Source organism: Emydura macquarii, unplaced genomic scaffold, assembly GCF_026122565.2.
Source record: "Emydura macquarii macquarii isolate MOO-44397 ecotype Brisbane River unplaced genomic scaffold, CSIRO-AGI_Emac_v2 contig_1483, whole genome shotgun sequence".
NCBI classification, from domain to species: Eukaryota; Metazoa; Chordata; order Testudines; family Chelidae; genus Emydura; species Emydura macquarii.
The window spans coordinates 26,012,022-26,025,531 of NW_027131620.1; the positions used below are offsets into that span (position 1 = coordinate 26,012,022).

At 46.8% G+C, this 13,510-nt stretch overlaps 1 protein-coding gene across 3 annotated transcripts in view; it reads right to left on the minus strand.

The window, feature by feature from the left end:
• The window catches only part of ACSS2 (acyl-CoA synthetase short chain family member 2), a 75,171-nt gene extending 71,119 nt beyond the window's left edge, over positions 1-4,052 (minus strand). For all 3 annotated transcript variants that reach the window (XM_067554512.1, XM_067554511.1, XM_067554509.1), the window contains exons 1-2: positions 3,603-4,052; positions 753-948 (exon numbers count right to left, since the gene is read on the minus strand). In XM_067554512.1, the coding sequence (XP_067410613.1) occupies positions 753-948; positions 3,603-3,726 (320 nt within the window). In that variant the 5' untranslated portion in view covers positions 3,727-4,052. The remainder of the gene's footprint in view (positions 1-752; positions 949-3,602) is intronic.
• Positions 4,053-13,510: the final 9,458 nt, after the last annotated feature.

Consider the following 13,510-nt stretch of genomic DNA (forward strand, 5'->3'; position numbering starts at 1 on the left):
AAGCATTGTACTTTTCAAAAGTGTGAGCTGCCCGCACTGCTCAATTCTAGGCCAGGCCATTTTGAAATTTTGACAAGCCAACAAAGAAGGTTAAAACATGTTGTAGGGGATCTCACCACTTCATGTTTTTGCATGTACATATCCTGGAGCTTTGAAGAAGTTAGAGATTTCACGGCCAGCTTCTGATGGAAATCTAACTCTCATTGTAACTATGGAAAGACCAGAGTCTCCCCATTATTTACCTCTCGAATCATTACGTTTTAATATGTACTTTAACAATAGCAGTTACACACTTTACTCTAGGACAGTGGTTTTCTGCCTTTTTTCATTTGTGGACCCCCAAAAATTTCAAATGGAGGTGTGGATCCTTTGGAAATTCAACCTGTGGCCCACAGACCCCTACCATAGAAGTCTTACACTGAAAACTAATGAGCAGAATTCAACTAGAAATGTTGCATGTGCTCGGCACAGCATTTGAGGCAGCATGAGAAAGGGCACTAAGCTGTGGGTTTCTATGGTAACAACAAGGCTTCTGGATTTTAACCTGTAGGTGGAGGTAGTCACATATTTTTGATTGATCAGAAAAATTGAATCCCTTTTCTTGGATCTGAAACTTTATTTTTCACAATCACCTTTCGCAGACCCCTTAAACAGTCTGCGGACCCCAGGGGTCCACGGACCACAGGCTGAGAACCACTGCTCTAGGATTACATGCCGACACTTTCTACATTATAATAAAAACAGAACATTACCAGTAAAAAGCAATTTTGTCCCCGAGTTTCTTTTCGTTGACATTTCTATCCAACAGGTTGTAGCAGATGTTGGTTGTAGCCCCTTTCATCCATTCAGTAAAGATTTTCCCTTTTGTCACATCGAAGTTGTACTTGAGAAAAGGTCCAGAGTGTTGGCTCCTCCAGTAAAATTCCTTAGCAATGTCACCCCAAAATTCTGCAAAAGTAACACGGTCAAACCTTAGGTGACAAAAATGGATCAAGACATTTAACATCCGAAGATAAAATTCAATGGTCCTTGCTAGGAAACAGATATAAGGTCAAATTCAGTGGAGACTGCAAACCCGATAGCTTTCATGGAATGAAAAAGTTTGCATGAGCTAAGGCTTCTTTTAAAAGCAGCATTTACCACCCTCATCAGTCCCCCTCTAACAGTCACTCTTCTACAAAACTGAGATTATAAGACTTGGTGGTACAGCTGCCATCTATTCTTCAAGGGTGTGAAATCATTTTACCTTCTTCCAAAATTTGGAGATAATAGGTTAAATTTCAAACTTGCAGTTTCTTCTAATGTTCAAGAGATCTGTTTCCAGCTGTGTCCTCACACTATGCAGGTTGTGTAACACACCCTCTCTTTCCAAAACAAACCCCCACTCCTTTTTCAAGAAGCAGATTTTTCCCAGTATCTCACTCTGAGCTTCAACTGCTTACAGAGTAATCACAGAGTAATACTTGGAAACATCATCATTTCCTGTGTTATTAGAAAACTGACTGTGTGTCCATAAAAGAGGCTGATTAATATGATCTCAGATATGGACAGCACATGCACCATCCTCACTGACAGGTTTGAAAGCACTGGCATTACACAAGAGCAATGGTTTGACATAACATGCAGAGTTCTGATGCAAAACTCTACACCTACGTGCATTGTGCAAGCACCAGAGTAATTTGCATTCGGTTACAAGGAAATATCAAAACAGAGTGACAGACATGGGAAATATACCGAATACATTACCTCTGAGAACTCAGAAATATCTGTGAGGTGTGGCTTAGGAGAGATGGCATGCAGAGACAGAGGGTGGTGACTAGCAGCCAGCCTACTTCTGCTAGCAAATACCTCCTCACTGACCTCCCCAAAACCCGTATTTGTCCCTCCCCACTGCCAAAACCATAGAAAACACTGCTGCTAAGACAATTCCCCTGGATGTCCAGTTCCCACCAGAACAATCCCCTCCCACATCTTTGAATCCCTCCAGTGGCTTTCCTCCTCCTTCACTACATCAAATCCAAGCTTGTTACCTCCAGAGTCCTGCATAGCTCTGCCTCCCCCTATACAGCCACCCATGACTCATTCCCTGTCCTCCCTGACCCTTCATTGCATTGCCCGTTTGCCGGCCTCTGACACAAAGGTCTGTGCTTTCCTCCACATGGTTTCCTGAGTTTATGTCATTCCTTTACTGATTCCCAGCCCTCCAGGAGAGGGTGCCACTGTCACTCAGTAGGTTTACCAATGTCACACCTGAGTGACTTAGGCATTTAAATATAGTTGTGGACATAAATAAATATTAATGAGTTCCAGGGGGGTAGCTGTGTTAGTCTGTTTTTAGTAAAACAGCGAGAGTCCTGTGGCAACTAAAAGACTAAAATTTATTTGGGCATAAGCTTTCGTGGGCAGAAACCCCCATCGTCGGATGCATACGAATGAATATTAGTTGCTCACACATCATAGGTCTGTTAATATCTTTATCTGCCCAGATGATGAACTCCTTGGACTAGGAATGGTGCCTTCCTGTTTGACAAAGATCTAGCATACTGTGGGCACTAGCAGAAATACTGATACAATGATTATTATATTTTTTCCCCACCCACAAAGATAAGCTCATTTTAGGGAGGTGTAGGAAGACTGGGCTGGGGATGGCAGAGGCTGTCAACATTCACCTACTCTCCTTTCCAACCAGTCACAGCAAGATCACTCTCAAGTAGTTTCGCTTCCTGACACTGCATAAGACAGCCCTTGGGCCGAGCCTGCAGCACAGGGCAGAGGCTTAGGCACCGGGCTGTGTCCACAGATCCGAGTTCCCTTCCCAGCGCTGCTAGCAACGGGCCTGCTCCGGGACAAGAAACAGCCTGCGTGCCTCAGAGTCTCCCTGCAAAGAGAGGCGACAGTGCTCACCCCGCTGGTAAAGCCCGGACCTGGGGATGGAAAGCACTGCTGACAAGTGGTAAGCGCTCTGCGCTATGAAGCTCAGAAGAGACTGAGAACTCGTTTCAGTTCAGAAAACACAGCCTGGCTTTAGAGGAAGGCTCCCCGAGGCGTACACAGGGTGGGAGGCCCCCAGGCAGGAAGCCCTGAGCTGAGGCATGGTGGTGTATAAATAGCACCGTTCAGACCAGCGCTTGACTGGTGCCAGGCTGAGCCCTGGCAGCACCTCGGGGCTCGGCAGCTCGCACCTCCGGGACCGGGCCGGCGCCTCGGCTACAAAAGTGAAAACATCGCCCGGCTCCCCGGCGTGACACCGAGCGGCTCTGTCCCGGCTGGTGTCACGGCAAAGCCCGACGGGCACCCGGCCGGGGAAGCCCCACGCTCGGAGCGGGCCCAGCGGGGCGTTACAACGCGCCCACCCGGGGGCTTCGCGGCACCGAGCGCGGGGAGCAGGAGACGCGGCTCCAAATCCGCGGGCGTCTCCTCGACGCCGGCTGCAAGCGGCTCCTGCTGCGCACCACCAGGGCCAGGCCCGGCCGGCCCCGCCTCCACCCCCACGGGCCGGGCCACCCACAGGCTCCCGCCCAGCACCGACAGCAGCCGGGCCTGGCGGGGGGGCCGCGGCGCGGAGGCCCGGCCCAGGGCACACGGGGGACCCCGGCACTCACCGTGCGGCTCCTCCAGGGAGCGGCGGTAGCGCTCCAGGTAGGCGGCAAGGGAGGGCACGTGGGCCTCCCGCGCCAGGCTGTGCGGCGCCCGGAACAGCCCGTCGCGCTCGGCGGGCAGCGCCATTCTCCTGCCAGGCGGGCGGCCAGGCACTGGGTCGGAGCGGGCTCGGGAGTTGGAGCGGACCGCGCCGCAGCCGCCCGGGAGCCGAGCCGAGCCGAGCGGGGCGCGGCCGGCAGGGCCCGCCCAGGGGTGGCCGCTGGAGCCGCCCCGCCCCCGACCGAGCGCACTGGGGAAGGGATCGGAGCCCGAGCGGGGCAGCCTCCGCCGGGGGGCTCTGCCCCCTCCTTCCCCGGAGCAACCTCACCCCGAGGCAGTGCCACGGCGGAACTCGTCCCCTCAGGGCGCTGCCTAGAGCCCCCCGTGCCCACACCCGGGGTACCCCCGGCCCTCCTAATGCCACCGCCCGGGGTAACCCCCGCTTCCCCCCTCCTGTCACCACCCAGGGTTCTCCCAGCCTCCGAAGGTCACTGCCCAGGGTAACCCCCGCCCCCCTGTGTTACTACCCCGGATAATCCATGTCCTTTCCCCTGGAGCGGTGTCTGCTATGCACTCGCTCCCTCCACATTGTCTTAGGTCCCTTTGGCACTTAGCCCATCACTGATGAGGAGCAGGGTTTGCAGCAGAACAAAGCAGGAGGAGCCAGTCTCCCTCCGCAGTTAGCAAAGGAGGGGCAGCTGTGCGTGGTCTCCCCCTGGCCCATTCCCCCTTACTGCAAAGGCTGCTGAGGACAGTGACCTCCAGCAGGGCCCCACTGCCCTCACTTCCGCTATTAATGACACCCCACATTGATTGGCGGGCTGGCTGCACAAGCCTCACAGTGTTCTACAGACAGTAACAACTGAGCTCTAAAGCCCTGCCAGTCAGACCAACTTCTCTATCCCCATTGCACAGGCAGGAAGCTGAGGCACAGAGAGATGAAGTGACATGCCCAGGATCTCAGGAAGTCAGTGGTAGAGCTGGTCTGGAAGGGGGGAGGAGATCTAAATCCAAGCTCCTTCCACTGCATCAAACTGCCTGTCTAGTGAGCGAGAACTACTTGGGTAAAGTCTATTTTCAGTGTGTTATACTGCCGGACCTAGTTGATAGCTCCCTCACCTCCTTTGGGTGGGCTTGGCGAATAACATCAGTGTTGACAAGGCACTTCCGATCTCCTTCAACAATCCTCTTGGCTAAAGTCCCATAAACAAAGCTGGTGACATTAATTTCTCTAAATTGGAGTTCATATCCACAGCCTAGCCACTGCAGGAAGTTAATGTAGTTGTTCTTAATGCCTTAGAAATTGTTAAGATGGTGACCTTTGATGACTTCAAAATATCAAATTTAGGTGTTCTTCTGTAATCAAATGGCCCACAATGAGTGTAGCATATTTCAAGAAGGACTTAAAAGAAACGTGGAAATGAATGGGGTCAGTCTTTCACTCAGTCTATTATATGTGTCTATTATATTGCACTGTGAACACATAACAAGGTAAGAAACATGCAAACACAAAAATAGAAGAGAAATACTGCTTATTTATTCCCCCTTTGGTTTCTCAATCACATATGCCTGGAACCAGGTTCTTTGCTATGTAGTAGTTCAAGTGTTATGGCTTGTCCTCCAAATGCAATTTGTGACATCACTCTTGCCTGCCTTGTAGCCAGCTGGGACTTCACTGGGATTTGAGATGAATTTTCCTGATACTTTTAATAATTTTTCCCATAATAATTAAGATGATTGAAACACCTTTGAGCCTAAGAGGCTGGGTTTCAGTCTTAAATACTCTTACCTTGTAAAAAGGGCAAGGCACTGTGCTCTTCATGGCTCTTTTATGACAGAGTGGGAGATGCTTTGTAACCAGGTTCAAAGATGGTCCTGGGACACCCTGGACTTGATTTTGGGCTCACTCTATCAATGTGTAGCCACTGAAATCAATGTAGTATACTAGTACACAGAGTGTGAGATCAGAATCAAATTCACAAGTGCATGAGAGGCTTACACCCCACCTTTGAGAGAGAGGAGAAGAAGGGACTGTGGAGGTGCCATCTCCAGGGACCCACAAGGTTCAGGGAAGCTGGCTATGATCTCTAGTCATATGGGTTGTTTAAGTTTTATTTTTCTTTATAAAAGCTTTCCAATGCCATGAACACATCTACTAGGATATGCCCCTTTCATTTCAAGTTTCATCTGCTGCCTCAGTTAAATAGTTAATTGATGCTGTGATTCGAATTTCCTTCAACTGCACAGTATTTGAGAGATCCAATGTTGTTTTTTCAGATGTTTGTTATATGAAAGGCAATCTGGTCCAGGCGCTACACTTGGGTTCAGAAGATGTAGGTTCTGTTCTCAGCTTTGACCCCTATCTAGGGCAAATCACTTCACTTCTCTCTGCCTTTGTTTCCCCTCCCACAGTTTCTCTGTCTTGTCTATTAAATCGTCAGCTCTTCAGGACTCTTATTGTGTGTTTGCACAGTGTCTAGCACAATAGTCCCTCATTCTCATTTTGGGCTTCTAGCTGCTACTATATAATAAACAATAATGTTATGAACAGGGCTGTTCTGATCACATTAGCTAGGCATACAGCAGATGGCTCCTGCACAGATGAACTTCACCTTTGTGGTACAAAGTTTCATTGTGCTTGAGGAGCAGCATTGTCAACCACAGTCCTCATCCTGGAGCTTACCTGATCTTTTAGATATCTTGGGCCCAGGAATGAGCACCTGGAAGATAAGAACTGAGACCTTGAGCTTGACATGATATTCCAGGGGAAGCCATTGGAGAGAGCAGAGAATGGGTGTGATGTGTGATGCAGCCCGTGTTTCTGAGGAGATGTGTGACACTGGCTGGATATGGGGGGGCATTTATTATACTATTTAACATCAATATTTCAAAATGACAATAATTCATATGAGATATGCCATGTCAGGTACCGTTAGAAAGGTTATAGTTTTGCTAAGGATGATGATATTGTTTGTGTATGTGTCATTTGTATTGAAGGTTATGGATATGTATGATGTATCTGTATTTAAATTTGTGCTGTGTTTCTGGGCGACTCCCCAGACAGGATGGCAGCAGCAATAAACTGCTTAATGGCCCATTAACTCATAGGTACAATATGGGCCCCAGGAGAGAAGCTGGAGCTACACCTGATGAGTCACCAAGACTTACTCTTGTGACCATGGACTCCATCTTATTTGTGGAAATTTCCACAAGCAGCATGGCAAAGACCAAAGGATATAAAAGGCAGCTGCACCACATCCATTTTGTCTTTAGTCCTCACCTATCTCTGGATCAACTGGTCTACAACTGAAGCTGTGAAACAAAAGACTGAGACCCATCCAGGTACTGGATGTACACCAGAGGCACTATACAAACCTGCAAATGCCACAATTCTATTGGAAACCTGATACATAAGGATTTTCAAATCATTTGTATGTATGTGATTGCTTTAATTATTTAACGTTTCTCTTATAGTTTTTCTTTCCTTTTATAATAAACCTTTAGTTTTAGTTACTAAAGGATTGGCTGGCAGCGTGGTATTTTGGGTAAGATCCAAACTTATATTGAGCTGATACTGTGGCTGACCCTTTGGGGTCAGGAGAAACCTTTTTGGTAAAGAGTATAGAGTTTAAATAACTTATCTCTTTACTGGATCTACTGACTGATTGGGAGCCAGAGACTGAAATACAGTAAAAGGGGCTGTGTGTATGTTTGTATTAGCTTCTTGATAACCAGTGTGCTAGAGAACAGCTGCTGAAAGTAGCACCCCATTATATCAAGGCAGCTGTGCTTGATTAAAAACCCTGATACCATTTTGGAAGCAGCACAAATTGCTGATGATTTCATAGAGAATAGGAACTGTGAGAAGCATAAGCCTCAGTGGAAAAGCAACCTCTATTCATCAGGTTAAGAGGGAGGATGGAATCAGAAATAAGACTAGCCCCAACTCAGCTAGGAAGTCTTATACAAACCCAGAATTTAAAACCTCTCACCCAGGGGAAAAACCTGCTACATGCCACCTGTGTGGACTCATTGGCCATATAAAGCCAAATTGTCCAAACCATAGGGACAGGAATACTCTGAGACCAGCAACCCCCAGCCCACAATCAATTCGAATGCTGTCACCTTAAGTACAGACTGGCCAGATAAATGTTGACCCCCGCCACCTTGTGTCCGGAAACAAACATGGCAGGTGTTAATGCTACCACTTTAGTAATCCCTAGTGGGGGGTGAGGGTTGCCTTGCTAAGTATATGAGGGCAGAGACATGGAGGGAAAATGAGGAATTCCTAAAGAGTCAGTGCCAGGATCAATGGGATTGTGTGTACTGCATGGAGGAATTCCGCCTCAGAAATTCTTAGTTAAAAAGGAATTCATCCGGGAGGAGGATTATTTGCCAGATAGGAGTATGGATTTGATGGCACTTTCTGAATATAAGGTAAAGATACACTTAGCAAAGATCCACTTGGAGTGGGAAGTTTTTAGAGGTGACATGGAGTTTGAGAGCTTCTGCCAGCAGATATTTTAATAGGAAATAATATTGTGGCTATGAATAATAGTATCAATTTAATAACTCAGTCCCAAAAAAGGTATGAATGTAAATCTTCTGTGTTACCTGTAATCAACAGGGAAATTTTGTGAAAGGTGGGTGCATGACTCAAAGTTGTCTGTGTCTAGCCAGGTGTACTGTGACAGGGAAGAGAGTGTTTCTAGCCTTGGGATTGTGGAAAATAGTGGCTTGTCTGTTCAGAAAAGAAGTTTATCTGCTGAGGGAGAAACTGTCTCCAAGTGCTTGTCTGTTGGGAGAGGCACTTTGCCTGTTAAGGAAGCCATCCCATTCTCCCTGTTTGTCTGGGAAGGGCCATGAGGGCTAGGACAAAGAGGAGGAAATTTCTAACTTTGTGAATATGAAGAATAGCAGTTTATCTGCTGGGGGAGAGCATGTCTCCAATCTTCTGTCTAAAGAGCAGACAGAATGTGCCTCTCAGTTTATGCTGACTGAGGATGTGCTAGTTGTGTCAGAGTTGGTTCTGGACTTAACTGAAACCCAGAAAGAGTCTGTTAGGGCTCAGGACAATGTTTCTTTAGAGCAGGCCCTGGATGAAAAGGGTGAGGGCAGAATTTCTGTGAAAAATGGTTTGTTGCTTAACAATGTTCCTGAAGGAATAAAACCTCATAGTAGCTTTTGCAAGCAGTTTGCTGAAACTTAAGGGTGTGAAAGTGAATTGATTAAGTGAGCTCAGGATGAATCCCTGACTGAAGCAAGAAACAACAGTTTATATGTTGAGAGACTTGGTTCAGTTTCTAACTGCCAGAGTTTTTCACATGTGGATAGATTCACTGACTTTGTTTCTTTTAGAAAGATCTGGTGTGGATACCTCAGAAAAGATTCCAAATGGAGTGGAAATTATTAGGAAGCTTAAACAGCCCTGTAACCAAGTGGCTGTGCTTGGTCAGTATATTGGCGAGACGATGTTGGAACATGACTGTCTCCATGCTGACTCAAGTGAACAGATAGTGTCTCAGGCTGAAAGAGAAGATTGGGCAGCTGAACCTACAGAGCAGAACAGCTGTGCAGCTGATCTCTTGGGAATGCAGGGGGTGGAAGACACTCTCAACTCTAAATGCTTTGGATGTATGTGGTAATATTTCAGTGGATTCAGGTACACTGCTTATGAGATGCTAGTGAGAGTGGTTGGTACCTCTTTGAGACAGAACCCAGCCTTGAAATTGGCCATAATTGCAAATTTGAAAACTAGTGAACCAGGTAGTGTGTGTGGTAGTGCAAGTTACCTGCCTGAGAAGGGGGAGAAAGGTCTACCCGTAGCTGTTAGCACAGAGGACATACTTGGCAAGATTGCATAAGCAGAGATTATGCAGCAAGAGCAGATCCAACCCACTATGGAGCTAACTGAACCCTTACAAATGTTTGTAAAAAATTGAATAACATTGTTACCTCCATAGTGAAACTTACAAAGAAAAAGACGACTTAACTAATCATGATTTTGCTGTTAATATTTATGCCAGTGTTAAGTCTTGTAATTAATTTGTTGATAATGCCAAGAATTATAAAAATGAACCATGTGAATGATCTTTTGTAAAACCTTCAAACCTGTTAAAAGTTGTGATAATACAAAACTGAAGATGGAAAATTCTTGTGATGCATTCAACAGTGTCTAGGGACACCCCTTCCTGCATCAATTTTGTGTGGGGGGTGTGACGCGGGCTGGAGTAGGGGAGCCATTTATGATGCTCTTTAACATCAATATTTCAAAATTTACAATAATTCATATGAGATATGCTATATCAGGTACCATTAGAAAGGTTATAGTTTGCTAAGGATATTATTTATGTGTGTGTCATGTGTGAATTTGTATTTCAATTTGTGCTGTGTTTCTGGGTGACTCCCCAGACAAGATGGCAATAGCAATAAACTCCTTAATGGCCCATTAAGGAAACCCACAGGTAAAAGGGCCCAGGGAGAGAAGCTGGGGCTACACCTGATGAGTCACCAAGACTTATTCCTATGACCATGGACTCCATCTTATTTGTGGAAATTTTCACAAGCAGCATAGCAAAGGCCAAAGGACAGAAAAGGCAGTAACATCCCACATCCATTTTGTCTTCAGTTTTCACTTACCTCTGTATCAACTCATCTACAACTAAGCTGTGAAACAAAAGACTGAGACCCATCCAGGTACTGGATGCACACCAGAGGGACTATACAAGCCTGCAAATGCCACAATTCTACTGGAAACCTGATACAAATGATTTGAAAATCTATATGTATGTATGTGATTGCTTTAATCATTTAACATTTCTCTTATAGTTTGTTTCTTTCCTTTTATAATAAACCTTTAGTTTTAGCTACTAAAGGATTGGCAGGCAGCGTGGTATTTTGGGTAAGATCCAAACTTATATTGATCTAGTACTGTGGCTGACCCTCTGGGGTCAGGAGAACATTTTTGGTAAAGAGCACAGAGTTTTAAATAACTGGTCTCTTTACTGGACCTAGTGGCCGATTGGGAGCTAGAGACTGAAATGCAGTAAAGGGGGCTGTGTATACTTTTGTGTTAGTTTCTTGATAACCAGTGTGGGGAATCAGAAGCACTGTCTGGCTGGTTAGGAAGTTTGACTTCAGTGCCACCCACCAGTGCCGGGAGAATCAACTCTCCCTTTGCAGCCTGCCCTGACCTTGTCATTTTCAGGTGGTCTACCCTAGTCACAGACAGGTCACAACATGGTACAGAGTTCTGCATTGCTATAGTCAAGATTGGAGGTATGTAAGTAAACCAGATCATCATCATCTGCCAGGATGTGACATTCTCCTAGCTGAGCAGGGTGGGTAGAAAGTATCACTCATGGATGCTGTTATGTGAGACCTTAACATCAGTGGGGAATCCAGGAGCAACCCTGAACCACATCCTGAATTGACCGATTGTGGGTGTGCATCAGCTTCTTCAACCAAAGGAGACTGTCCAAAGGAGGCTGCAAACTCTTCCAGATGCTTCCTTCTGCCCCCCAGCATCACTTCCGTCTTAACTGGGTTCAGCTTTAGGCAGCATTGGTTTATCTGCGTTCCCAGTCACTGGATGTTTTGGCGTTGATTTCAATGGGAACAGATAAGCCAATGCTGAGCACTTTTTTGAAATCCCACCCAGGTGTGTAAAATGCTTTAGCCTTGTCTACAGGAGAGAATTTAGGCATGTTAACCACTGTTTGGATAGAAAATTGTTGAACCCCTCATTTATCACCTTGATACAGGTCCCCACAGCATTTTATGTACTACCATGCACTCACCCACCACAATAGCACCTACCATGGACTTCCCAGCCCCAAACTGACCAGAAGTTACTCTGGGCTCCACAGCTTCTGCGGGACAGTCGCCATTTTCTTTTCCCTGGGGAGCAGAACTCCTGTTGTGGTGGTCTGGTGCTGCACTGTTGGATCATCGCAGAAGTAGAGAACATTCTTCATTCAGAAGTTCTGCAGACAGGTCTTGAGAAGAACCAGGCTGGCTGTGGCCCTGACTCAAAAGTGGCATGTCATCTGATAAAGTTCTCCAAGTGACTCATGCAGCTGCTTATGCTGGGGCCTCTCCCATTGAGCTGCAGCGTTAATTCTGTGCACTGCTGGTCTTGGTCTTTGGTGCTCCGGTGTTTTGCTGGAACACCCACCCTGTCTCTGGGCCCCTTGATGTGGTGATTCAAAAAACTCACCCTCTCTGAAAAAGAGCAAGATCTGGCCATCCAGCCTGGCCTCTGTGCTGTGAATATTTTCTATAAGTGGCTGCAATTCCCAGGGAGTTATGGGAGTTTGTCTCCTTTTACAATCCCCTGGGTCTCTTAGAAAACCTTTTCAAAATCCCACAAGCCACTGCTTCAGGGAGAAGTGCCAAGAACTTTGGATAGGTCCTGGAGGATAGTACAACTGCAACAGTTGTCAGCATGTGGAGTGTGGATATAGGGCAGAACTCAACATCAAATAGCTAGTGTGAACATCTACACTGCTGCTCTTTCAACTGGTGCAGTTCCACTGGACCTAGTCACACTTTCTTTTTAAATCTGCCTGTTTTTCTTTACACTTTTATAAATAAGCAAAAAAGGGCACAGTCTCCATGTTACATCACACAGAATAATGCTGTACACAGGAAGATGTCAGCACTTACTTTTAGCAACTTAGTTCTGCAGGATTTTGCGTTTGCCTGGGAAGGATTAAGTTAGATCCCTAACAAATGCCATTGCTTTGTCCCTCACTCCTTAAACACTAGGCTCTGCACCCTTATGCTTCCCTCCAGCCTCTGCTCAGGTTTTCCCTCCAGCCTCTCGTGGACATTGTTTCTGCTAACTGTCACTACTGTGAAAAGTTTGCCTTATACTGGCTGGTCAGTGTCAGGGCAGCGCATGTCTTGTTATTTCACTGGGCAGCACTTTGCTGAGCCTGCACTGATTGTTTATTGTGCCTTAAAACTGCAACTGCCTACAATGAATGTGCTTCAAGATCTGTCCAATCACAGCCTTCTTCTGCGTGCAGCTGAGATGGTGGGAAGCACAGAAAAAAGAACTAGTGTGAAGAGCTGTTAGGTTATCCTTCCCTTCACTCTCTGTTTTTTGCCTTTTACTTTTGGAGTGGCACATCTGTTAAACTGAAATTCTTCACCTAGCCCCTTGACAGTATGATTTCTATCTCGCAACTGCTCCTTGTGGTGAGCAGGATATGACAACTTGTCTGCCCCATTGCCACGGTGTCTTTCTCAGCCAGTCAGCTGTCTGGAACCAAGAATTGCCCAGTATGGCCTGGCTGGTCTGGAGAGAAGGTCAGCCCCCTTGGAGCTGCTTCACTTGTCAGTCACTTTCTGTACTCCACCCAGAGTCGTTCCATCTTTGTCCTTCAGTATTCCGGCACGTCTATCAAACCCTGTGAGCGGGGAACTGGGTATGAATCTGCGTATGTCAAAAGCCATCACTTCATCTCTCATAAGACGTCTCTGAATAGGATCAGCCATGTCAGCACAGCCTGAGACTTCAACCTGCAGCTGAGCCCCATGCAGCCAAACAACTGCCATGGGCAAATAAGACTTCTTGCTGGAGCCAAATATTCAGTATAAGCAGGTTAGTGTCAGGGAGGAAAATGATACACAACACCCACTAATAGTTCATCACAGAAAAAAGATCATAAGGAAGCATTGTCTAGGGCAGGGGTGGGGAACCTTTTCCCTGCCAAGGGCCATTTTGATATGCCTACCGTCATTCGCGGGCCATGCCGCCGAATCCCGCCGCCGCCGCCGAAAAGGGGCACTGCCCGCCGCCGCCGTGAAACCGCCCCGCCGCCGACTCCACCCCCGCCGCCGAAATGCCGCCGTCGTTTCCGCC